The 24,603-nt window shown below is 46.7% G+C and overlaps 6 protein-coding genes across 6 annotated transcripts; 2 read left to right on the top strand and 4 right to left on the bottom strand.

The window, feature by feature from the left end:
- Nucleotides 1-5,741: 5,741 nt before the first annotated feature.
- On the top strand, nt 5,742-8,895 carry AOL_s00076g673 (uncharacterized protein; the record flags this gene model as incomplete). Its single annotated transcript, XM_011123225.1, has 2 exons — nt 5,742-7,785; nt 7,847-8,895. 2 exons carry the CDS (start codon nt 5,742-5,744, stop codon nt 8,893-8,895), a joined length of 3,093 nt encoding a protein of 1,030 aa, XP_011121527.1.
- Nucleotides 8,896-10,021: 1,126 nt separating this feature from the next.
- Nucleotides 10,022-11,299, top strand: AOL_s00076g672 (uncharacterized protein; the record flags this gene model as incomplete). Its single annotated transcript, XM_011123224.1, has 1 exon — nt 10,022-11,299. The coding sequence occupies one exon, from the start codon at nt 10,022-10,024 to the stop codon at nt 11,297-11,299; it is 1,278 nt and encodes a 425-aa protein (XP_011121526.1).
- Nucleotides 11,300-12,139: 840 nt separating this feature from the next.
- AOL_s00076g671 (uncharacterized protein) lies at nt 12,140-13,536 on the bottom strand (the record flags this gene model as incomplete). The annotated part of the gene is made up of 7 exons (XM_011123223.1): nt 12,140-12,160; nt 12,230-12,325; nt 12,394-12,562; nt 12,633-12,970; nt 13,051-13,177; nt 13,292-13,325; nt 13,476-13,536. 7 exons carry the CDS (start codon nt 13,534-13,536, stop codon nt 12,140-12,142), a joined length of 846 nt encoding a protein of 281 aa, XP_011121525.1.
- Nucleotides 13,537-15,325: 1,789 nt separating this feature from the next.
- AOL_s00076g670 (uncharacterized protein) lies at nt 15,326-17,640 on the bottom strand (the record flags this gene model as incomplete). The annotated part of the gene is made up of 2 exons (XM_011123222.1): nt 15,326-16,407; nt 16,500-17,640. The coding sequence occupies 2 exons, from the start codon at nt 17,638-17,640 to the stop codon at nt 15,326-15,328; spliced, it is 2,223 nt and encodes a 740-aa protein (XP_011121524.1).
- Nucleotides 17,641-18,147: 507 nt separating this feature from the next.
- On the bottom strand, nt 18,148-22,153 carry AOL_s00076g669 (uncharacterized protein; the record flags this gene model as incomplete). Its single annotated transcript, XM_011123221.1, has 4 exons — nt 18,148-18,299; nt 18,360-18,541; nt 18,600-21,058; nt 21,128-22,153. 4 exons carry the CDS (start codon nt 22,151-22,153, stop codon nt 18,148-18,150), a joined length of 3,819 nt encoding a protein of 1,272 aa, XP_011121523.1.
- Nucleotides 22,154-22,853: 700 nt separating this feature from the next.
- On the bottom strand, nt 22,854-23,863 carry AOL_s00076g668 (uncharacterized protein; the record flags this gene model as incomplete). Its single annotated transcript, XM_011123220.1, has 3 exons — nt 22,854-23,115; nt 23,177-23,650; nt 23,718-23,863. The coding sequence occupies 3 exons, from the start codon at nt 23,861-23,863 to the stop codon at nt 22,854-22,856; spliced, it is 882 nt and encodes a 293-aa protein (XP_011121522.1).
- Nucleotides 23,864-24,603: the final 740 nt, after the last annotated feature.

Below are 24,603 nucleotides of genomic sequence, written 5' to 3'. Positions count from 1 at the left end.
CACGAGCATGTGATTCACACATGGATTCCATCATTGTGCTGCAGATAGCCGATGGATGATGCGGAGCAGGAGTCGGGGTTGTTCATCGCTCTTATCTTTAGAATAATCCGAGAGTATAATTCTCGACAGGGTCCACAGCCCGTTAAGGTAATCCGAGTGGCCTGACCCAAAGCTCTACCTGGATAATGTGCCTAGAAAGTTTCCGGGCACTTAAGCTTATTTAGACCTTGTATTCCGTTGGTCCATGAAGAAACTATCCCGCAGGCCGGGCAGAGCGTTGGACGCTCACATCACAACTACCTACTTAGTAACTGCCTCCCTTTATTCATATATATGGCCCTACTGATGGCTTTTTATCAGCTGACTGTTAAGGAATTCGATTAGGATTTGTTGTCAAATTAGCGACATGGTCCATTTAGTACATATTCCGTGCTTTGTGGTGGGATTATACGTACATCGATACGACCCATAGCTAAAGCTCTTAGATTAATCAATTGGGTGATCTGTGCAGTTACCTGGCGTGCATCTTCAAGTCCCGCATGACCTCCTATACTGATTTAGACGGCTGGAGTATAGACTACCTGATAAAATCCTCCACGTCTACTATGTTAACGGAAACATTTCGAGTCGATGGATCGAATGCAGCTCGCTTAGTGTTGACATGTTGTGCTTTTGCTAACGTGTGCAAAGTCTCAAGTAGGAAAAGGCCCTCGGCATGTTTCCGTTGCTCGACGGACCTAGGCTAGTGTAAGATCCGGATGAGGTTACGGGGACACCGGAACATACATGAGGACGCTTCGGTATTAGAAAGTTGACTGAATTGGCGGTTTGTGGAGGTTTCTTCGTCCCGAGATCTTGGTACCGCCTATATCTTACTACTTTAAATTTACTGATGGACCCAGCCACACGCCACATCGGGAACCGCTTTTTGGGTATGGTGGCTTCTGTTCAATTCCAGGGTCAACATTCCGGATGCATAGGCGGCCGCTGTCATATGACCTCCCGCGCAGCTGATTGGGAGGGTATAAATCGGTTTGCTCAGGTATTGACAAAGCTTGTATTCTACACATAGGGAGCTTGGGAGCTCGAGCACTCCCCCCTTGCCCAGCCTAGTTTCACGGCGAGTGCTGTTCGCACCGTCTCCTCTTTCTCTCTTTTGCGCAGTTTACTCCCTATGCCATATGGCATACATTTGGGCCCCATCGCTGTTTACTACATATATTCTAGACCGGATCGCGGAACTGTATAATTGATATTTAAGTTTAGAAGCCCTCGGGGCCCTATAGCTTAGGAGTTCTGAGATGCAACAATACAAAGCAGGTCCCTCGTTGGCTGTCTTTAAATTGTAAAGGGCATACCACCTTAATCTTGATTCTGGGTTTTGATGGTAGTCGCAAGCTATCGATACTAGAGCAAGCATACTTAACCGATTGTAGATATATCATATACGAAAATATATATCTCCTGGACAGGCAAAGAAACAGTGGCTCGGCAGGTCGGTGCGAATATTTATACAAGTTCGGATAGTTCTCAAAGTACATACTTCCTTTTTATTCTAGCCACAATATCAACATAAGGATATAGATGGAAGTAGCCAACTTCGTCACACTACAGGTCAATCTAGATCGAATAGCGGGTTCAGATCCTCATTGTCGCATGGCCTTACCTCGTTTTGGCTATTTGTACGAATAATTATTCGGTAGTTCTTTCCATAACAGCGCCGGTCGCATGTACATATATCTCTCGGAACTCGTGTCCGCATACACAAGGCATTTAGATAGCTAGGAGATGAAATGCATGCATGGCGAAGAGGGTACCTGCATAAAGGATGTTACCGGCTTACCGTCGGAATCCCCGTACTACAACAAATGTGTTGCAGTGACGTTGCATTTCCAAATGAGGCAACAGAGACAAACATGCAACACAGAATCTGGATCAAATGCAAAGAGACGTCGATGGCCAGGTAACTTTAATTTCCGCTGCTGTGCGACATACCGTCATGTCCGGGGGGGACGTGTTCCGTGGGGGTTGTTTTGCAGACAAATCGACGGTGATTGTACAAGTTTGTGGTGGTGGTAATGACGATGTCGTCTTTTATTCAGGTCAGTCGAAGCGCTTTCCATTTACTATTTGATTGAGCTGAAGCCAGAGGGATTGGTCTAATATAGTTTAAGATTGCAGGCGGCCAAGAATGCCAATCTTATCACGATAGAGACACCATCTCCAGGCTTTTAAAGCTTTGGTGATGCAATTATTCCGCAATCGAGTGGCTCTTTTTTCTTTGGGACCGAGATAAGCCACCCATGGGTCTTGTTGAAGCAGGAGAAATAATTGTGAGACTTCTAAGCCTGTCTGTTGCAATTGTATCAATCTTATTGCCTAACAAATACCCTAGGACTTAGGTGCCTTGCCTGTGTATCAGTCCAGGCAGAATTTCCACGAAAGGATATAAAGTGCAGTTGCAATTAATTTTCTTCACACAAGAATGACAAGCATCTTGTGATAATACTACTACATACAATTTAGCGGCAAAGCGGGTTCCATGGAATGACAATTGCTTGTTCCCCTCACCACGGTTTGACAGGGCAACAATCTGGACTTCGCTGGCATCATCGGAGCTTATGACAATGTCGTCGGCGAGCCACCTGAGAATGGAAGTTTGTTTGTGCGAGACGAGACGGGCAGGCCAGGGGGGCCTGAGGCAACGTGAGTACAATTGACTGGGGCCTTTCATGATGGTCCTCCAAATTTCACTGGCTGGCGTGAGCAGAAGGAGGGGAGGGAGCAAGGATGAAAGGAAGGAAGGAAGGAAAGCGGGCGGTGCACAAGAAATTGAAATGCTCCCCTCCAAAGGCCAGTAATTTGACGGTGGCATAATGAGTTAAAGTGCATCCCAATCTCAATCTCAATCTCAATCTCAATCTCAATTTGTAACAAGCAAGGCGCGTGCTTCCTTGACTTCTGGTATTTCGTGATACCAATTGACATTCCCAGATTACCCATCAACATGTCACCATGATTCTCCAACCTTCATTCTTCCAAACGTTTCCTAGTGAGCAGCAGTCCGCGGCACCAGGCAACTGTGAAAGAAAAGCGCGAGAGGACCCCGTCTTCTGTCCGTATGAGCTGTTCCTTCGGCTTCCATCTTCCATCTTTGCTGTCCGCTCTTCTCTCCAACCTATTATATCTGTTCAAACTTAATTGTCGACGTTGTTCGGCTCTCGACAATTTCCATATTGGAGAGTTCGTGAAGAACTCCCCCCCAGATCCGGCGCTCCTTAGCCAGCACTCCGACCTGTACCCTTGACCTGTCAAAATCCAAAATCCAAAATCCAAAAAAAAAAAGGAAGGGCGTGGTTCCCGCAATTACATGCGTTCATGTTGGTGCTGTCTACACTAGAACCCTGCATAAACGCTTGCCCTCGATACGCTTGACAGCCTTTTTGCATGTGGAAAAGCTTGAAAGTCTAAATTATTTTATCAAGGGTTCTTGGAAGGAAGAGAAGAATTGATCAGAAGACGGATTCGACGACACTAAATTCGAATTTATTTTTTATTTTTTATTTTCTATCTTCGACCGTCAGGTGTCCCCGCCGTCCGCTTAGTCTTCTCGCCTCTGCCGCCCCGCCATAACCTGTCCCGCCTTTTCTTTCTTTATTTCTTTATTTCGTTCATTCTCGCTCTCCCTTGGAAGTAAGTACTTTTGCATTTGCCCTCATTGCCCTGTTTTCCACTACAGAACGGACGGGATTGCATGCCGGAGCGGTGGCGCCTATTTATCAAAATATCCTTCGTTGAAAGTATCATTTCCCTCTCTTATACTTATTATTTATACTTGCCTCGCCCAGGAAATTTAAACTGCAAGACGCAAGGCAAAGGCAGGAAGAGCTCTCGGCTTGTACAGATAGACGAACCCGCAGCAACAGCTGAATTGGTTGATTTGCTGTCAACCTGGTCGTTTGCCAGCACGACACGGCAGATTTTCCGACGTTTTCGACTAGCCATCCTGCAGTCCCACACGTGCATCTTGCAGGAGGACTGGACCGGCCGTATCGATAGCATCAAAAGGACGGGGCAGACGGACGATTGTGTGATAGTGTAAGTGATTAACCAGCCCACTCTGTGTGGAAAAAAAAGCCGTCCCCGTTTCCTTTCAAGATTTTTATTTTTTTTATTTTTTATAATAATGGTTTCCTTCACGTATCCGGATCATATCTTGTGATATGGTCCACCCAATAACGACCGCACACTTCACACTTTCTGCTCGGCCGGCCGTGTGTGCGTGTGTGTATGTACATGATACGTACTTTAACGTGTATGTCTCTGTACAAGACACACTCTAAGCTACATATCTGCCTAGTTGATATCTTATTTCGTCTTTATTCCTTGCTGTGTGTCCGTCCGTCTGTGGTCTGTGGGTGTGTGATGGTGGTGATGAGAGTGATGATGATGATGGTGATAGCATGAATACTTTGGGGTGATTGACCGATTGATTGATCTATCTCGTCTCGTCTCGTCTCGTTATCAGGGTCTGCCCATCCATCGCCCATCCATCCATCCCCGTGATTGGTGAATCTATATTTGACAGGTCTCCAATACCTAAGCGGCTGCGCGGTTTTCCCTACTGTGACAGGGTCACCGGTACGGGACATTCACCGGGGCATGCATTGGACGAAACAGTTAACAACTCATCGAACCAGACACTAGTCCTCGAGGGATCCAATAGAGGGCTTACCCGTCCGTTTTGTTCTTTCTTTTCGTTATTTTCATTATATTTTTTCATTCTCGCCCCGTTCGTTAAGAGAGGGAGAGAGTATTATTTAGCCTTGACTGAGTCTTCGATTCATTCGGACTGGGCTGCTCCTGCTTATTCTGGGGTCTCGTTGTTTTTGTTTCAGATGGGCGGGCAATTCGAGGCAACCGGAGCCCAATATTGACAGCTGGAATCCCTCAGTCTTATTCCTCTTCTTCCTACTAACCCCCCATCATCATCACCATCACCATCACCATCACCATCACCATCATCAACATCATCCTTTACTTATACTTATACTTACACTTATACTCACCTTACTTATTCATCTACAACTGTCTGGCTGATTGACTTACTGACTGACTGGCTCTTTCTTATTTCATCAGAAATTGACCGGCTTGAGAGGGGGATCCTATCCTCAAAAAGAAAAATTCCAAAAGTAGAGGACATCTAATATATATCTCGAAGCGGAGTTGGGTCCAATCCGATCCAATCCGATCCAATCCAATCCGATCCCGCCCGTCTTGGACCCTTCTTCCTGCTCCTCCTCCTCCTCCTCCTCCTCCTCTCCTCCCTCCTCCTCCTCCTCCTGCTCCCCCCTCCCTCTCTTCTTCTCTCCCCTCCACCCCCCTCTCGAGTACTTCCAACCTTCAAATCCTAAAAACTATGCCCTTCACGGTCTCCTAAATCCACCCGTCCATTACCTTTTCAACCTTAGTCTCTTCTATACTTACCCTCTGGAGGCTTCTTAAGTATCGACATTCCCGATTATCACAATTTACCTGGGCTATCCAAGCAATTAGCCGACCCTTCACCCAACCTATCGATAATACTAGTCAATAAACTAGCCACCTTGGAGATTCAATCCGACAGATATATTTTTTTATCCTTGGACAGATATATATACTTGTTTTCAAGACCCACAGCCCATCCCAAGGGAATGTTCTGACAATGAAGACTGTGTCGACGGTATGTTCTATTATTCACAATGATGCTCGCCATCTTGCCTTCGCCGATACCTCTGGTCCATTCCCATTCCCATCCTCATTCTCATTCCCATCCTCGTTCTCTTCCCCATCATGGCTTGGATGCTGATGATAAAAAATTGTCCCTCATACGACAGCTCTGCGCCACTGGTACCATTGGTGTCGCAGCATGTGGCCTAACCTTCGGCCAGCCAGTCGATATGACGATGAGCAGCTCGCACATTCAGGTCCCTCTGTCTGACATCTCCTCGTCCCACCGAGCCTCGCCTGTATCCTTCCCTTCCTCGGCAACAGGGTCACGATCCGGTGGTCGCTCTCCAACAAACCTTACGACTTCCTCTCAAGAGACAACAACCCCTGCCTCATCTTCCACCGCCGGTACCAAACGTAAATGGTACAGGAGATTATCCGAGGCAGCTTTGAAGAGACGGAGTGTAACACCCCCTGAAAGCTCAACCGCATCCTCCTTCACCGACCTTGCAAGGAGACTTTCCGTTGGCATCAAGAATAGGTCTCGATCTAATACATTGAAGTCTTTGGCCCGGTCGAACTCCCACAAGGCACCGATCACCCTTTCCGCACCCGAAAACGTCGACCGTCCCGCGACAATTGGTCCCAGCTTCACATTATATGGAACTCAGTCGCTCTCCAACCCTTCAGGATCCAGCCTTCCCTTCTCATTCCAAAGCAGCGTTCACTCTTCAACCTACCAACCCGAACATATTCACGATTGGGAATTCTATCTGCAGCCGAGAAGAGTACAATTTACCGGTGGGCCGGGTAATATGTCACCGCCCAGAAGCCCGGTAATCAATTGGATTAGGAGAATATTCCCATCGACGAGGTGGCAGCCTACTCTTGTCAAGCCTTGTGATATCTCGCAGGGTCCCCAGGATTTACCCGAGATCGACATCGAAGACCAACGCGATATCAGATTAAGCTACGATAGCTCTCGAGCCCCCTCTCCCGCAACTTCCTCGGCCGGAGGACGCTCGAGACGTTCACTCTCAATCTCTGGCTTCCTCTCGACTTCTACGAAGTTCGGACCCGGCCCGACTACCAGAAAGCGAAGACGTCTTTCAATCATCCCCAGTGCAACCTATGACCCTCCAGGTAGCTCCGAGGGATTCCCCAGTGTCCAGATGCCAACCAGACCAGATGCGTACCATTTCTCCCAGAATGCAACCGTTCGACTGATACCGAACGAGATGTCGCCGAACCTCTCGCCCAATTCCCCACTTACCCCAATTGCCCCTCCACAGACAATACTCCCCACCGCTATGGATCTGGACCAACCTCAGGAAGAGGATTATTCTCATGCACGTCGGCCATCCCTACTCGTATCAGAGAGAGCATCCACTCTAATTGGTAGTGACGACATTGAACAGGATTTCTTATCTGATACGGTTTTCGATTCGCTAAGGACCCGCGCTTCCCCCACGCACGCACCCAAGCTGGACACGCTTTTCAATGGTGGCGAACAATCATCTTCACGTGGCATTCCTGGCACCCTTGAGCCATCCCCGATCATTCTCGATGAGCCCATGCAAGGATTCTCTCTCAACCAATCGACATGGTCCGTGAATGAAGAGCCATTCACCGGCCTGACACCATCCAACACCCGTCCCCAGACAAGGTCGCATCCCGTCAGCCCTTTCACCACAGTTTTTAAACCCGATGGTGACAAGGCGAAGAGCATTGAGGATGATGATGATTCTGTGATCCGAAAGCTCGAAGATGACATTGCAAATGCCCTTAAGAGGAACTCTAAGGAACGCCCTGTGCATTCCACTTTCCCAAGAAGGAGACCGCATGCCCGAAATTCCAGTAATCTTGATACCTTCGACGTTGGTAGGAAGTCAATGGATGCACCTTCCATCGAAGGTGACCGTGTCGTTAGTGGTTCGGATTGGTCGGAGAGTGTGGCAAAGAGTGGCAGGAGCAGCCGGGAAATCGCATCCTCGGATAACTCTAAATCACGTCAACGCGCACCGAGTGCTCACACTAGGAGTCGTAGCATGCCGGTTGCTGGTGTCTTCGCAGATTGTAAGTGGCCTCCTCAACCCTTCGATGTATTGGCGAGGCGATTCTAACTCTTAGTCTATAGCGAGTGAGAACTGGGATGATGATTTTGATAATGATTTTTCCGGGGACGTTATCATTCCTAAATCTATCAAGGATGCCCAGGCTACGGTCATGGGACATCTTGGCAATGTCCGTGAGTTTGCCAAGCAGGTTGAGAACCTGAAGAAGCTCGTTGAGAAAGCCAACATGAGAGGTGTTCGCAATGGGCCCTTTTCAGCTCTGTGGGATGATGCGGAAGGTATCATTACCCTTGCCACTGTTGATGACGATGTCCCAATGTCGGCAATTGCAGACTCGGGTACACCCACCGCCGATTCGTTTGACTTGGCAAGCAATGCTTCACAAGAGAACATCCACCTCCCACGGCCTCTTAGAAGGGCCTCAGTCCTCCTTCCAGATGATGATATCTTTGGAACGGATCTATTCCATAGCCGCAACACGACCCCTCGCCTACCGCAGGAACCATTTCTTGCCAGCAAGTCTTCATCGCCGGCTCTCGTCAAAGATGAGAAGAAAGCGGTCACTAGCGCCAAATCGATCGTTGCTCGAGTCCAGCAACGTGAGCTCCCCGAGAAGAAGTCTAAAGAACGTCTAGTTCCTTCCCCACTTCAAACTTCAAAGGCTCCCACCCCGGAGGCTCGAATGAAATTTGATACGACATCTCTCCAAGAACTTGTTGCACATGTTAAGGGTTTGATCAGACAGCTCGAAGAGGCTCTTGAAGCTGTAACGGAGGCGCCGAAACTCCAAGCAGAATCAACCAAACCAGAGAATAAACTCTCGGAAGAAGATATCTTGTTACAAGCGGCACTGTTTAATTACCAAGATATACTCCCGGCATTCCTCGAGGAAGAGGAGGAATACAATAACTACAATAACAATAGGGCTGTCACGGTTCCCGTAGATGCTCTCTTTGACTTGACACTATCGGAAAAGTCATCATCAATCACAAATACATCGATTGATTCGCCAGTGGAGAAAGATCCCGCCTGCGAAGTTCTACAGAAAGGTCGCGCGAGATCAGGCACTAACAGCCGTCGGCGTCGCTCGACCCTTATGACATTCGTCTAATCTACTTCCCATACCTACTACTCTCCCCTTCACTTTTTTCTTCCTTTTTTTTTTTTCCATTCCATTTCGCTCTCGAAGAAAAAAAAAAGTTTGTGTTTTCAAATTTCTCTACCATTAACATCATCATCATCATCATCATCATCATCATCATCATCATCATCATCATCATCATCATCATCATCATCATCATCATCATCATTTTTTCATGATTAGGCATATTAGCGGCCTCTCTTATCCCCATTGTCTGAGTTGGCATATTCCCCATTTCCCTCCCATTCGGAGTCTTGGTCATGTTGGTTCTGGTTCTTCTTGTTCCCTCGGGTGCATTGGCTCGGCGATAGGATTTCATATTTCACTTTCTTTTCTGTTCGTCAACTTGTTTCTTTGGGACGTACGTGTCTGGTGCACAGGGGATTTTGTGAATTGTCACCACCCCTTTCCCCTATACATTTTCAACGGCTCTGGAGCTTCTTTTCACGCCTGATGTGGGCGAGGGATTGATTCCTACCCACTACCTTTCTTTACACTGTAATATATATATAATTTCTGCCGGGGGTCTTTTACTTTTTCTTTCTTTTCCATTCCCTTTCCGCGCGGTTCTTCTTCTTCCTTGTCTTTACTATGCATTCGGCGCATTGTTGTACATACATACTCAGGTCATTTCGGTTTGCTCTTTCTTTCTCACCGGTTCATTGTCAGGTTGGGGAAAGGCATTTGCATATAGCATTATTGGGAGCATATACAAAGATGGAATAACTAGCATCGACAGATTCAATCAATTGAAACAAAACCGCATGGCCTACAATTTTGAGGTTGCCGGTATTCAGGAGATTCACCTTTCAAGCTCGCTCTCCCTCCTACTTGCTTCGTATAATATAACGTAATCGATCACCTGTCAGTCAATGCAATTGATTTTTCTTCTAATGGTTTGGTTGCAAATCTTGGGAGCCGGCCAAGGACATCCCAACACAACCCGGAGAAAAAAACCCTGGCTGGATCGCAACTCAAGATTACAATTAATTCGCATCCAATCTAGCTTTCTTTCACAATGGGCGATGGAATTCTGCGGCGACGGTAGCGCCCTCAACATCAACATATCCTCCCCTCGATGGTATTTACATCCGCCATGAAGCTGGCAATCCCACATGTTTCGAAACGACCTATCGCTGCTCGCATTGGCCTCTGTGTTCATAGCACCCTCAGAAGAAGTTATGGCTCACAAGACCCGTACCCATTCCCCAGTTCCAATACCGGGTATACCGGCAACCAAGTCAACAATGGCGATGCCGGTAGGCCTAGAAACAGCTACAAACACGGAAATCCACCCAAGAAACGACGGCAGCAACCAAACAATCCGAATCTGAATTCGGCTTCAACCCCAGTTGCTAGGTACACCCACCAACCCCGCCAGAGATGGATGAACGTCAACCCAGCACGAGCCTCCATAAACATCTACAGACATAGGCTCCTCTCCGTCCAATACTGTTCCGCTGTTCTCCTCCTCCGTACCCACGGAATCCTTCTGAATCCCTTCCATCCACTGCTACGCACTGCCCTCCAGCGTCACCAGGAGACATACGAGATAGGCTACTTCTTCCATCTACATACATCTTCCAAACTCGTTACGGGGAAACAATCCAGCGTTCGAAAGGGTATCCGAGGGAAAGTCCGTGCAGCATGGGAACAAGTCCTCACAAAACGAGGATACGATGTAAAGACCGGTAAATTCACGGGTCATCTAAAACCGGGGTTCGACAGATCGCTGGGACATGTTATATTACCCGACCTCAAAGGGACGGTATCTATAAACCCCAGCGAAGCATGCAGTAACGCCCCGTACCAGGATATCATAGCCGCCTGCGAACACGGACTCGAAGCCGTGCTGAATTGTAAACATAGGAATATGACGTTGGAGGAATGGATGAAACCTGAGAATCTATGGAGGTTTTATGATTGGAAGAGACGGGATTTGTTGAACAAATATATGGCTATGGGGCATGGTCTTGGTCATAGTAACGAGGCTTCACAAATCTTTAGGTCAGCACTTATCGGCCTAAGAAGTGGGAAGACAGATATCAGGATGAATGGGAAGAGGACACCTGAGGGAGGGTACCTTGTGGACCTCGATGGCGAAACATTTGATCTCGCACCGCTCAGGGGACCCTCGCCACAGAAATCAGATCTGGAGCAACGTCAGTTTAATGACGATGATACTAAGCTTTTCCAAGAAGCATTCGAAAAGGGTGACGTCGATATGGAAGGGTTGTTTGGGGGGGCTAATGACGATGAGTTTGGCAGTGGTGGCTTGGATTGGGGCCTTGACGATATAGAACCCGAGGGTGATTCTCGGTCAGCGTCGGGGGAAGCCACCAAAAAGCAACCGCAATACCTAGACGATTTTTAGGCAGTGTTGCGACCAATCCGACTCAAATATTTGCTGAGGGGATCCTATGATATTTTGTTCCTCTACAAACCAGGTACTACTTGAGCTTGATCTGGAATCTGTATATATACGACGTACATTTCTTTTTTGTCCTTTTCTTTTTATGGGCGAAGCAGTTGTTCCATCTGCTCTTGGAGTACATACATATATCTGATATGTTTCACATGGTTTTCTTCAATGAATATTGTTTAGCCGATCAAAACAAAGATTTTAAACGGGGGAAGAAAAATAGATACACGCTATGAAATTCAACATGCTATCAAGAGCTAGAAGTCGGAGGAATCAGGGTCGCAGGAGCAGGAGTCGGAGGAGTAGCCGATAGAAAGGATTTAATAAATACACTGAGCAGGAAACGAAGGGTGGGAGTATTATCAATAGTTCGCGGACGGGGATAATCGACAGGTAGCTTAATATGTAAAAGGTTTTTTTGCTCGGAAAGAAAGAGGAAGACGGCATTGGAAAAAAAAAGACGGACTAGGTAAAAGGGGGAGAGCTGTCGAGAATCCCATTTCAGCAGAGCGAGAGCGAGGATCCCTGCTTGTTGGACTTTGAATGGTCGGTCATTCCTGGTCACAATTAGATGATGCGGATGCGTTTAACATGTATATCACCCAAGGCGTACTCTTGTGCCGAGGTTGACGAGGTATTCGACGTGACTGAGTGACAAAAGAGGGCGAGAGAAGAGGAAGAAGAAAACGGGCATATCGCTGGCATGAACGCTAGACTTTATCTTTTCATGAAACAAATGCTTCAAAATTTAGCAGAAGGCAGGACCGAGTAGTATCAAGCTAGGACACGTCTCTAGCGTAGGCCGATGACACTCTGTTGGAGAAAAGTATTGTTAGGAAAAATGCCTTTATACATCACTATATTTTGGGGGTCTATACGTACCATCTCAAGAGTCCACACACGTCTAATCCAAACCTTAAGCTTTCCTTCAACGCCAGGAACGTCAGGAATTTCCATTCCTTCCCACCAGCATCGCCTCTGTGATAATAAGTTAGTATATGTGTATATACTTCGAAATCATGTTAGTCGATCCATAAAGAACTTACAGCAGGTTTTCGCCAGAACAAGAGGAGCTTTTGGGCCATGCCAACGGTATTAGAGTTGGCGCCCTCACCCCGAATATCTGTTCGTAACCTTGCTAGAGCTAGAGAGCAAATAACCGCCTTATTTGGCTCCCTTGCGCGGTGTCCCCATCGGTCATCGGCATTGAAGCCACTAGTTAGATAATATGGGTTAGCACCACAGGTTTGTAAGTTCAATGAAAACAGGCATATCTATAACATACCCTGCAGTCAGCATTTCAATCAAATGTTGCTCTGTAGTTCCAGATTCATCTGTTCTTCTGAGCCCTGAAAAGATACCATCGTATGACAACAATACTTTGGCGCATTCCCTTTTCACCTCTAACATCTGCGACTGGGAGATCTCTGCTTTTGGTGGTATCACATAGAAGTCAAGATCCTCACGTAACACTATTATGCCAGCGCGGTCTTGAAGGAGATTCGAAGGACTGTTGGGTGGTGAAACTTCGTGATCTGCGTCATCATCTTCATGGGGTTGTGGTATGGTGGAGCCAACTTTCCGAAAGAACTCTAGCATGTATTGGAGGCAAGCAGGGTCGAACTGTATGGTACAAAAATTAGCGATTCAAATTTACCGATTCATATATCTGAGTAAAGATTAGTAAGGATTTTTTGACTTACGTCTACAGAGTAGACATCGTCCTCACGGAATTGCCCATCCGGGAATAGCCCGTTAGGGAACAAAGACAAGAGGACGAATTCTGGCAAGGTTAATAATTCATCCCTGGATATGACGAATTGGATTCCTCTGTATGGGATTATATTTTAATTAGCAAATGCTCGATGATACAAATAAAATAAAATAAAATAAAATGAATAAAGCAATAAATGCGAAAAGCTGTGAGAGAGAGCTGCAACCTACCGAAGGTCAAGGGTCAGGTTTTCATCTGGCCCATCTGTGTAATTTATCAAAAAAAAAGGTCAAAATGTCAGTTTCTTTCCCATAAAGATATATATGTATTTCATATCCATTTATTCCAAATATCGCCTTGTTTGAATTGAATCAAGTTGAGTTTGATTGGATTGGATTTCAGAGTATTCCTGACCTGCAAGGTTGACCTGGGGTCCAGCGGTCTGTGAGACCTGCGTTATAACTGATGCAGCCATACAGAAGGTAAATGATTCGATAGGACTCGAAGACTCGGTGTAAGGAGGAGGAGGCTCTCTGTCGTCCTTTGAGGAAGAGCCGGCTTGAGGGGGCTTTTGATTAGGAGGTGAAGCAGAAGCCTCGTTTCCCTTTTTGTCGGCAGAAACCTCGAGAGAAGGACCGGGAGATAGCGCTAGAGTTAGAAATTGGTTCTGATTCTGATTCTGATCTTCGACTTTATGACCGGCGGTTGTGGGATCCTGTTCCTGATGGATGATCTCTCCGAGTCCCCTGAACGGCGGAGGTCCTAGAAAGGGAGGAGAATCGGCGGAAGGAGAGTAGAAGGGGAGAGCCGGGGGGGAAGAGGATGTTGAAGTGAAAGCCGATGCAGAGCGATTGCGATATGCTGGACTTTGTTCAAAGGTATGAGGAGGAGGAGGATGAGGGTGATGAGGAGGAGGAGAAGGGTCGGGCAAAGGAGAGGAAGACCGAGAATCCGTGATGGGCTCCAATACGAAGACCTAGAGGGGCCGAGTAAACATTCAAATGTCGGAAGAGCGATGAGGGTTGAGCGACGACGAGGATGATGGTGATGGTGATGGACAGATAGATTAGCTACTCTATCAGTCTGCCTATCTAATGCGAAATAAAGAAAGGAAGGCGAAGAGAGCAAAGGAGAGAAGGAGAATGGGAGAGAGAGAGAGGGAGAGACGAGGGTTTGTTTGAAGTTGCGATGGATGTTTTGGAGCTTCGAGTTAATTAATCTTAAAAAGACGCGATGTCGATAATCCTAACAAGTATCCAGGGGGGGGCGGCTTGCGGGTTTTCAATTCACGATTTCAAATTTATTCAATCACCGAACGGCAAGCAAGCAGGCAAGCAAGCAGGTAGCGATAGTAATAAGTCAGTCCCTGCTCCTTTGACTGGCGATGGATGGTTAGAAGGAGGTTGGAGGTTGGAGGTTGGAGATATGTATCATGCAGATTTGGGGAAAGAGAAGAAAAGGGTCTGAAACGGGGCTGATTTGATGAGTTTCTCTGGAAGTCATTCATTCACTCGTTTGCTCGTTCTCCCTCTCATTCATTCATTCATCCATCCATCCATCCATTCATATTCATTCATCCAGTTCTCAATCTTGGTCTGGTCTAGTTTGGTTCGGTTCGGTTAGGGGGATTTAAACAGAAGAGGCTGAACACACCCTCTTAGGTACTACTAGTTAACTTACCCTCTTCCTGGCCTCCACTACGATAAGTCTGGGTATACGTATATTGACCATATCCAGCAGGAAACAGTATCTCCTGTACATAATCATACACATATCTACAGACAGCGAGGAGGCGAAGAGGCTACATGATCTAATCTAGATGTCTAGGATATGATGTTTGTATGTATGTAAGTAACTACTTACCGTAGTACATGGGAAAGGAGGCTGACAGGCGAGATTATCATAAATTAATTTTAAGTAATTCAGCCACGGACCACTTCATGAATTCATTGAAGAAAGGAAAGATGGTGTCAAGCCTTATGTAACTTTTAGTGTACATAGTAAGTACGGTACATGTACCTGCTGTACATAAAAGTCGAAGAAGGATTTGGGGATTTGGGGTGCGAGTGGGTGAGTGGGTGAGTGCCTGACGAATGAAGAGCCCCGGACAAAAAAGCCAGGCGCTTACACGAAATATCAACCACTTCCAACCATAACTTAAGACGATATCTTGCGAATGCGGAAATGGTCCTTATAAGCACAAGAAGGATAAGAAGGATAGGATAATAGACATATCGATTGATGTTTGATATGGAAAACTATCATCAATGCTGTTGCACAACTCCATTCTCCTTTGCCGCATCCAATATTCTCTTCTTATACTGCTTGACCGTCCCGTCGAAATGCTCCACTTTCCCTCCCTCGCACACCCACAGACTCGTGCACACATTCTGCAATATCGTAACATCGTGGCTGACCATCAAAACTCCTCCCTCGAAGTTCTTCAACGCATCTGACAGTGCATCCATAGCCTCCACGTCCAAATGATTCGTAGGTTCGTCAAGAACAAGCACTTGCGGGTTGGTCAATCCCAAACATGCAAATGCCACACGCGATTTCTGACCTCCGGAGAGCAACTCCATTCGTTGAAGTCCAACCGGCCCCGTAATACCAAAATTACCCAGATGACGACGGTATTCTTCGTCCGACTTACCCGGAAACTCTCTGGCGCAGAAACTCAAAGCGCTGAGCTTGGGATCCAAGTAATCCAAATTGTGCTGTGCGAAATAACCGACCCTCAATCGTCCGTTCTTGCTAATCATGCCGGTTGTGGGTTGCAACTGGCCCGTGATGAGCTTCAAGACCGTCGTCTTACCAGCTCCGTTGGGTCCAACGATACCAATTCTTGAGTCCAGCTGAACGTCCAAATCCACGTTAGAAACAATAGGGTATCCTTCCCTGTACGCAAAGGAAACTCCGCTCATCTGCATGATAGGCGGCGAAAGCTTTTCAACACCCGGGAATGCAAAGTGAACAGAGTATTCGGCCTCCGGAGCTTCCAAAACGGGCAGTTTCTCCAATTTCTTGATTCTCGACTGGGCTTCTGACGACTTCGCGGCATTATATCTGAACTTGTCGATGAAGGTTTGCAAGTGCTTCCTGTATGCCATCTGGTTCTCGTACTCTCTGATTGCCGTCTTCCTTCTTTCTTCCTTGGTAGCATAGAAAGAATCAAAATTACCACCTTTGTAGTAGTCTAGTCTCTCGGAATGTTGGTGGATAATATCAGTAGCCACTTCATTGAGGAAGGCTCTGTCGTGGGAAACCACGAGCACCGTGCTTGGGTATCCTTGCAGATATTCGGACAAGAAGACAATCGACGGGACGTCCAACATGTTAGACGGTTCTATAGAATATCCGAAAATTAGTATCAACCATATCTCATGGTCACTATAATGTCGATAGAGGGTAAGAGGAGGAGAAGAAGGAAAACCATACCGTCGAGAAGTAACAGATCAGGTTTACAGAACAGCGCTCTCGCCAATGCCAACCTCATCCTCCAACCACCGGAGAATGTTCTTGTCGCGAATTGCTGCTTCTCTGTCGAGAATCCCAAACCGAACAGAATGCTAGCAGCCCTAGACTCCGCCTTATCTGACTCCATTTCCGCCAATTTCTCATGAACATCCGATAACAAACTTCCCAGTTCCTCCTTGCTCTGAATATCAGGTCTGCTCTGTGCTGCCAGAGGCATATTTTCCAATTCTGCTAGTAACCCATTGATCCTCTCCTGCTCCCCCAGCAAATGCTTTCTCCAAACATCTGCATCGAGCACTGCCTGCAGCGCTGGCGTATCGTCTCCCACAATCTCCTGCTCTACGTGTAGGATGGTGATATGCGTCGGAACACTCAATTCTCTCTTACTTAACGCCCTCAGTAACGTAGATTTACCAATACCGTTCTGACCCACCAAACCATATCTTCTTCCATATGCCAATGTCAAAGTCGTATCCGTCAATATCCTCTTCCCGCCGATTTGAACATCCACATTCTCAACCTTAATGTCCTTGCTCTTCCCAGCGGCCGAACTACCGAGCTGTAAGGGATTGACCTGCATATAAAATTCCTCGTAGCTCTTTGTATCGTTCGTAGCAGTGATGAGTTTCGAAGCCTCATATTCGACGTTCTTGTGAAGTTTCTTGTCTTGCTTGGCTTTGATCTTCTTCTCAGCCTTCTCCAGCTTCTTCTTATCGACTCGTGATTCGACTTTCCGTGATGCCGTAGCTTCGAGATCAATTGTAGCCACAAGGTTCATGGTCCCCGATACCCCACTACGGGAGGACATGTTGATGGTCTGTTCCAGCTTACGGTTCGTACCCGCTGCTGCTTGTTTCGCAAGACCCTCAGCCGGCATCAAAGTCTTGACCATCGAATCTACTGTCGCAGTGATGGTTTCTGGGGCCGTATCAATGGCAGCGGATTGCAAAATAGCTGTAACTGATTGAATCGCATTTTGAAGCTCATCGGCAGCATCTGTAACTTCAGTGTTGATGGCATATTTGAGGAAACCGACGCAGTATTGGGTAAGCACTCTGTCGAGGCCCGGCGCCACCTTTAGAAGCTCTGCTTCGACAGACATAATGTACTCCCTTTTGACTTTTTTCTTTTCTTTCTTGTGTAGGGATGTACAAGCCGTGGATGAGGGTTGCTGGTGTTCGTGGAGGGGTTTATAATCCGCAGGTATGTACTGCGCAGGGTTTGATCTAGGTTTCGCCTACCGAATTCTGCCACAACCAGATAGTTCACAAATGCACAAAAGTACGGCAAAGCGGCAATCCTATCATAATTTTCGCTACCAATATTATATATCATCATCATCAATTAAATAAGTGAATGGCATGTCGTCATTATTTAAGCGGAACGATTCCGGTAAAGAAAATGCTTGCTCAAAAAAAACGAAAAGAGCGCAAGAAGTAGGGTATCGAAATGTCCTTGTAAGCATGATGGTAAAAATACCACAAACGATCTAAAAGCTATACAACATCCTATACAATGAAACCTCTAAAACAAGCCCTTAACGACAATACAATGCGCCCCTAGGATAAAGCTTCAATTTGAACAAAAGAAAAAGAGACAGAGGTGAGAATCACTGCCTCAGCTCTGGAAATAGTGCGTCAACTATTGTATCTAGTATCATGAACGCCATGTGAGAATTCAGCCGTTCGTTATTGAAGACTGCGAAGAGCCTCCGGCTGGCATTGCTCGCGCTTGATCTACCGACAACACTCGCAGCAATATCTATCAGGGTAGTTAGTATCTAGGATGATAATAATGGCTATATACGGAGGCAAACCATACCGGGTATTAGCGTAGCGAGCATTAAACTCGCCTCCGTCCTAGTCCTTGACTTGTCCTTCGTGGTCCGAAGTGGTCGATTAAATATAAAACTCTTGTCAGCCCAAAGATTATCACGCAGCATATGAATGTACCGCTCGATACTATCTTCGTTGGTCAGGCCCTTGACTTGCTCTCGAACCTTCCTGTAAAAGCTATTAGGAACCCTGCTGTCATAAAGATACGCCGAGAGCCGGTACATACCTTTCAATAGTCCCACCAAGTAGTTGGTGAAGGACGACGACAACGGCCCGCCCCTTCAGCCAGCTGCTTCCTTTATTCAATTCGAATACCTCCAAGAAAAGATCGCATATAGGTTTTACGAACGGGATATCCTCCTTGTCCTCGTATGCGATCAACTCAGCTTCGGCTTCCGCCACACTAACCTCGCCGCCTTCTGCCGTCCTCGCCTTAAGGGAACTGTCGGTATCGGAGAGTAGGCCACTATGCGGAAATCCCGCGATACTCGATGCTGCCGCGGTTAACTGTTCGAACATCGGCACAGTTCCAATAACATCACCCATTCCATCGGCGATCGAGTTATAGAGTTTCGAGATGAAGTCAGCCTCCCCTGCCCCATCAGCTGCATTGGCATCCGGAATCGGTGGGAGACTTTGTTGTGAAAGGAAAGCCCTAAGTTCTCTACTTCTGCAAACATCTGGTATGAGAAGAAGGCCTCTCAGATAAACCTCCAACGCCGTTCTCCTCTTATCTAAAAAGTCTTTCTGAAGTTTCATAACCACATGTTTTCTCGGGAATTCGAGGTGTTTGACGGATGTGTACTTGGCTCGGAGTTCCTGGTGAAGCTGGAAGAACTCACTATACCGCCTCGCAACCCCCCATTCAGCAGCCGGGAACTGGTCGCCTGCCTTCCGATACACTTCGACGATGTAAATAGCATATTCTTTTCCCTGCTCATTCCCTACAATAGGTTGCTTGATGCTAATGCTTGCTCGACCATATAAACTATTATCACTTTCTTGAATGATGTATTGTTGCCTCTGAAGCTCTTTTTGTCGGATCTCTCGCTGCAAGCTTGCTCTACTCTTGTTTAGGATTCTCAGCTCTGCAGTATTGTTCGTCAACTCAGCCTTTTTCAGCATACTTGAAACAACTGCGTCTTGAGTGTAGAGTTTGTTTATGGACAGGGTAAGTTCAGAGATAGCTTCAGCTAGTCCAAGGTCCCCGGGAGCTGCTTCATGGACTTCTGCATCTTCATAGTCCGAGGCTGGATCAGAAGAGAATCCCTGATCCTCCAACGCTTTTGCATTCTCCTCGGCAAAGATCTCTTCTCCCGCAAACACCGACTTTGAAGCGAAGTCGTTGACGAGGCCAAGAGTAGCAAGGCTAGTAGCTTTCTTTGAAGAAATTCGTTTAGGGTACACAGGCTGAGTCGAAGCAGGACGGGATATCTCGCCAGAGGAACGTCCGCTATCCGGCGTGGGGTTATCGGTCAAGTCATCGAACAGCTTGTTAGTGGAACCCTTCCTACTGTCGTCGACACTAGGCCGTTCTTCCATAATATGGTTGAGTGCCGCCTCCATTGCCTCAACGACTCCATTTGATGGCGAAATCGGGTCCTCTTGAACGGAGCCTTCCGAGAAAAGTTCATCCTTTAGGCTTCCTCGAGATTGCGATAATTCGCTTGCGCCCCAATCATCGTCGAATAGCTTTGGCCGTTTCTCGTCGTGGGAATGCCTTGACGCAAACAAATTTCCTTTGTCAGAAGAGCTAGAGGGCTTGAACTGTAATGAACCTCTGCGTCCTTCTGGGAACTCGGGGACCTGTAAACTATTCGAAGGCTGCGGTCCCATGCTCGGAGGGTCTAGACTCTGTGATCGGTTTTCTCGTGATGAAGAGTAGTTATAAAAAAGATCCGAACCTTTAAACCCTGGGAGATCGTGTTCCTGCATGTCGTCATAGACAGCAGTCTGAGCCCTAAGAATAGCACCCCTCGCTTGGTAATATTGGAGGTTACTTGCGTTCTTCGCCGCCTTGAGGAACTTCTTGACCATGTGTCGTGATTTATCTGGGATTTTAAGCTCCGGAATCGAAATATATGCCTGGTATATTTGCCCAATGTCGTTTCTATCAGAACTTGTCCAAGACAAGCCCGCCGGCACCGATTCCTCATCCGAAGCCGGGTCGTCTTCCAATGGATTCCGTAGTCCGTCGACAACCATCCAGAACTGAACTAACTTGATTCGGTCTTGCCTGTCCATATATTCCATGAAAGACGTGATACCAGATGGGCTCTTCAAGATCTGGAGTAAAGTATGCTGTTCGGCACCTAACGCCCCATTTCTTCCGTTTCTCGTCGAGTTCGACCTTGACATCGCAGCTGGAAGGGCAGGGGCTTTCGGACCGGATGATAAATGGGCAACCTTTTGATCTAAAAGCTTCTTTGCAGTTTCAAGACGTTTGATATAGACTTGATCCTGGAAGTCCGCGTCTTTTCGAAGCTGGATGGCGATCTCGTTCCTCATCCGCTTTGCATCTGGAAGACTGTTACAGTTCCTAATAGATCGAATGAATCGCTCAAAGGTTCGTTCATCAGCCTTTGGCGTGAGCCGTTTATGGAGTTTGGTTTTCGGAGATGTATGTTGTTCTAATGCCGCCCTTAGTTTTCGAACCGTCTTTCGCTCTTGAAGTGCACCTCTTCCCTATAGTTTTAAATTCTGTTAGAGCTAGTAAAGCAAAATCAATGGGTATATATCTTCGGCAGGGCCTACTAAAGTTTCGACTGTCCGGTTCCAAAAATCGGGGTCAGACATCAGCATTATAACGGGCAGCAGTACACTGCACGACATAATTTCTCGCACAAGCACGCTGACAGCCCTGCTTTTCATCTCCTTCTCCGGCAAGATCAACGGCAGTACCTTGGTTATGATCTTTCTCAAATAATCCTGCTGTATAGTTTTGGAATCCGTATAGGCAACTTGGACAGCTGTATGAAGCCTCCCATCTCTATACTTTGATGCAACTGCCATATCCAACTCCTCCGATTCCGTCAACTGTTTATTAAGATGCTTCCCCCTAACTACCTTCTCCGCGCTGGCAAACTCCGACAGGTGCGTCGTCAGAAGCGGCACCACCCTCCCCACTGCTATTTCGACTAGGTCCAATTTCTCTGCTCGAGTCCATAGCGCATAAAGTGCGTGTCTTATCGTCTTTTCGACCTGATTCTTGAAAGCCGGATCTGGTGTGATCCTTTGGTACCATTCATTTATGAAGCTGTTTAGAATAAGATCTATTATTTCGTCTATAGCGTCTGAAACTTTCTGACTTGGCGGGTATAACGGTGCTCGAACGAACGATTCTTCTCTTCGAATGGCTTCTAGCTCTGCTTGAAATCTCGCGGGACGAGTGAACGCTAGCGGTTTGATATTCTTCAGTGGCTGACTAGCAGGTTCATTCGATCGCCGCTTTTGAATTGTAAATACTGTCAGGAGTACCAGAAGTATAAATGTAATTATCGAAGTCCATATCGCCGTGAAGAATATTGTCCGGAAATTGGGAATGATCCGGGAAGCAACTGAAAGGAAGAGGACGATTCCAGCACCAACTTTGAGTGGAAGTGGAATTTGGTCCGGAAGCTCTATGCCCGGGAAGGTTTCGAATTCCGGGTCATCTGCGATAGTTTCGTTATCATCCTCTGGAGCTGGAGGGGCTGGTGATGTTGATGGTTCTGGGGGCGCCGGGGCGCCAGGAGGAGAGTATGGAGGAGGGGGATCAGGTATGCTGCCCGTAGTCGACATCTCCAGGAAGATTTAAACGTATTCTTTTGTGACAATGACCTGACGACATAGTAGCTCCACCATAATCGAGCGATAGTATACCTTTGGGGGTCTTGTTCGATTCCGTAGCGATGCAACTGATGATAAGGGTAGAAGGCTTTCTGGGTGTTGAGCTCGCTCTAATCCAAATTGTGGAGGTATGATGTATTAATCCGGGACTACCTAGCTATAGACTTAATGGAGATAGGAGAGCAAGTAAGTTACAGAACATGTAAGAATTAGGAACTATAGTCGATGCACAAGTACTACTTGTATATGCCGTACTTCGTATACTGCGTAAGTAGGTGGGATGCGGGATGTAGATGTGGATGTGGTTGCGACGTAATGTGGCATGGGTAGGGCGGTTTGCTTGGTTGGTTGGTTGACGAGCACAGTTGGCTAGCGCATGTGCTCCCAAGCTTTTGGCCGGGTCAGGGCAGGTCAACTGGCTCCCGGTCACGCGATGCTCTGCGCTCTCGATAATTCTTATCTCAACTTGCAACACCAGTCCGCAGAATCCTACTTTTTACATTTACTCGGGTCATAATAACTTAAAACGCCCTGCAAGGTAGCTTGCCGTGAGCAGGAGCGCATGCATAGGTAGATAGTTGGGCCTAGTGTCCCTGGTACTATACGACCAACAGCTGCAGCAGATGCACTATCATGACCGGCAATATTGATATCATACTGGGTCTTCAATCCTTCTGAAACATGCCACCCACTTGCTTCCTTGGTTTCGTGCCACCTTCTTGCCCTCCTCTGTATCTGTTCTCATGATCTTTACACAGACGTCTTCCTCCTGTTCTTCCTCCGATAATCTTTCAAACATCGGGTGGTCGTCCAGGTGTTTTGCCATCCACAAGTGTAAATCCTCTACGTCTGTGATGGTGTATATTATGCCACCAGGCCGTAATATATAGGCATATTCTGCTAGTAACGTGGGCCTACTCATTAGTCAGTAGCCGTCTCCAAACTCAACATCATCCAAGTCGAAATTAAACGTACGAAATAATCCTCGCCTTATGCTTCCTAGCCTTGAAGTGTGGATCTGGGAAGCAAAAAAACATCTTGCTTAACTGGTGCCTTTCAAAGAAGTTGGGTAAAAATTTCATCGCGTTCCCTCGGATTATTCCAATGTTTTGATATCCACCCGGAATAACTTCTTGTCCTTCTTTCCTTGTCGAACATTGATTCCGTAACGCCGTTATTCGGTCCTGGACATAGGCTGTGACTTGCATACGTATCTCCATACCCAGGATCAACGTTTCTGGGAACGTAGGGGCGAGTGAAATCAGTAGGCCACCGAAACCACACCCAATGTCTGCAATCTCCACCTTCTTCGTATCGAATTCAGCATCGCTAGTTGTTTGCGCTTCCACTGTTTCCTCGGCATTGTCGGTTGCATCGTCGAATTTTCGCTTTTTAGGGAAGTATGCGGGAAAGTAATCGCTCCAATCCATATACTGGGGTGATATTGGGCTGCAAATGTCAAATTATACCCTTGAGTACTTTTACGGGTTTAGCATCCAATTGAAAGGTTTCTTACTAGTCTAGCCTATGATCAGAAAACGGGTTCGCATGTGCTCGCTGTCGATAGAATCGTTTCTGCGGCAGGACCTCTTGCTGCTCTGTCTTTCGAAAGTCTATGCGCTTCTGTCTTTTGACAGGATTGAGAGCCGGCGAGGACTCCATTATCGTTGATGTCGGGTACAATTGTGGGGGTTAGAATTAATATTGTGGGTCCCTCGATGGTGGATGTCGAAAGAAAAGTTTTGAGTATCCGCATCCACATTTAATATTTGCGACTTAGCTTTCGGTATTTCCAACCAGCCCTGCTGGGGCCTTAAGCGCATGTCGAACCACAACAAAATCCTACCACTAAATTATAAAATACAAAACTACACGTAGATCTGATACTAAGTATTTGTCTACTTGATGCTGCCCCGAACTAGGTCCGTATAAAATCACATGAATTCAATCAAGCCTGCTGTAAATGATTTTTGTATTGGAATGATAGTTCTACTAATAATACAGTTGATATGATGCCACTATCACATCAGTGTTATAGAAACGTGCGTGGAGCCTAAGTCAGATATTGTAATTGATAACATGAAACTGCCCCCCAAAAACATCGTGATATATATAAAAAGAGAAAGGGGGGAATGTGATAGTAGGATTCCCGCCTGAAAATGTAGCAGATTCCCATGACGCTAGTTACGACCAAATAATATCTGTAAAAAGAGAAACAACCGCTAAACAACAAAGCGAGATGGGATGCAAACTTTGAGAGAGAGAAAAACCAAAAGCAAAACTAAGACCACACGGTAGGTATCATAGGATAAGAAGAGGGGGAGAAAGGGGAGTATCATCGGGATACCGAGAGGCCGTATGATACAAAACAGAATATAGAAATTGGAAAACGAAAGGGTGTG

This window comes from Orbilia oligospora (assembly GCF_000225545.1).
Source record: "Orbilia oligospora ATCC 24927 unplaced genomic scaffold scaffold00076, whole genome shotgun sequence".
Taxonomy (NCBI): domain Eukaryota; kingdom Fungi; phylum Ascomycota; class Orbiliomycetes; order Orbiliales; family Orbiliaceae; genus Orbilia; species Orbilia oligospora.
This window is presented reverse-complemented; position numbering and strand designations above follow the sequence as displayed.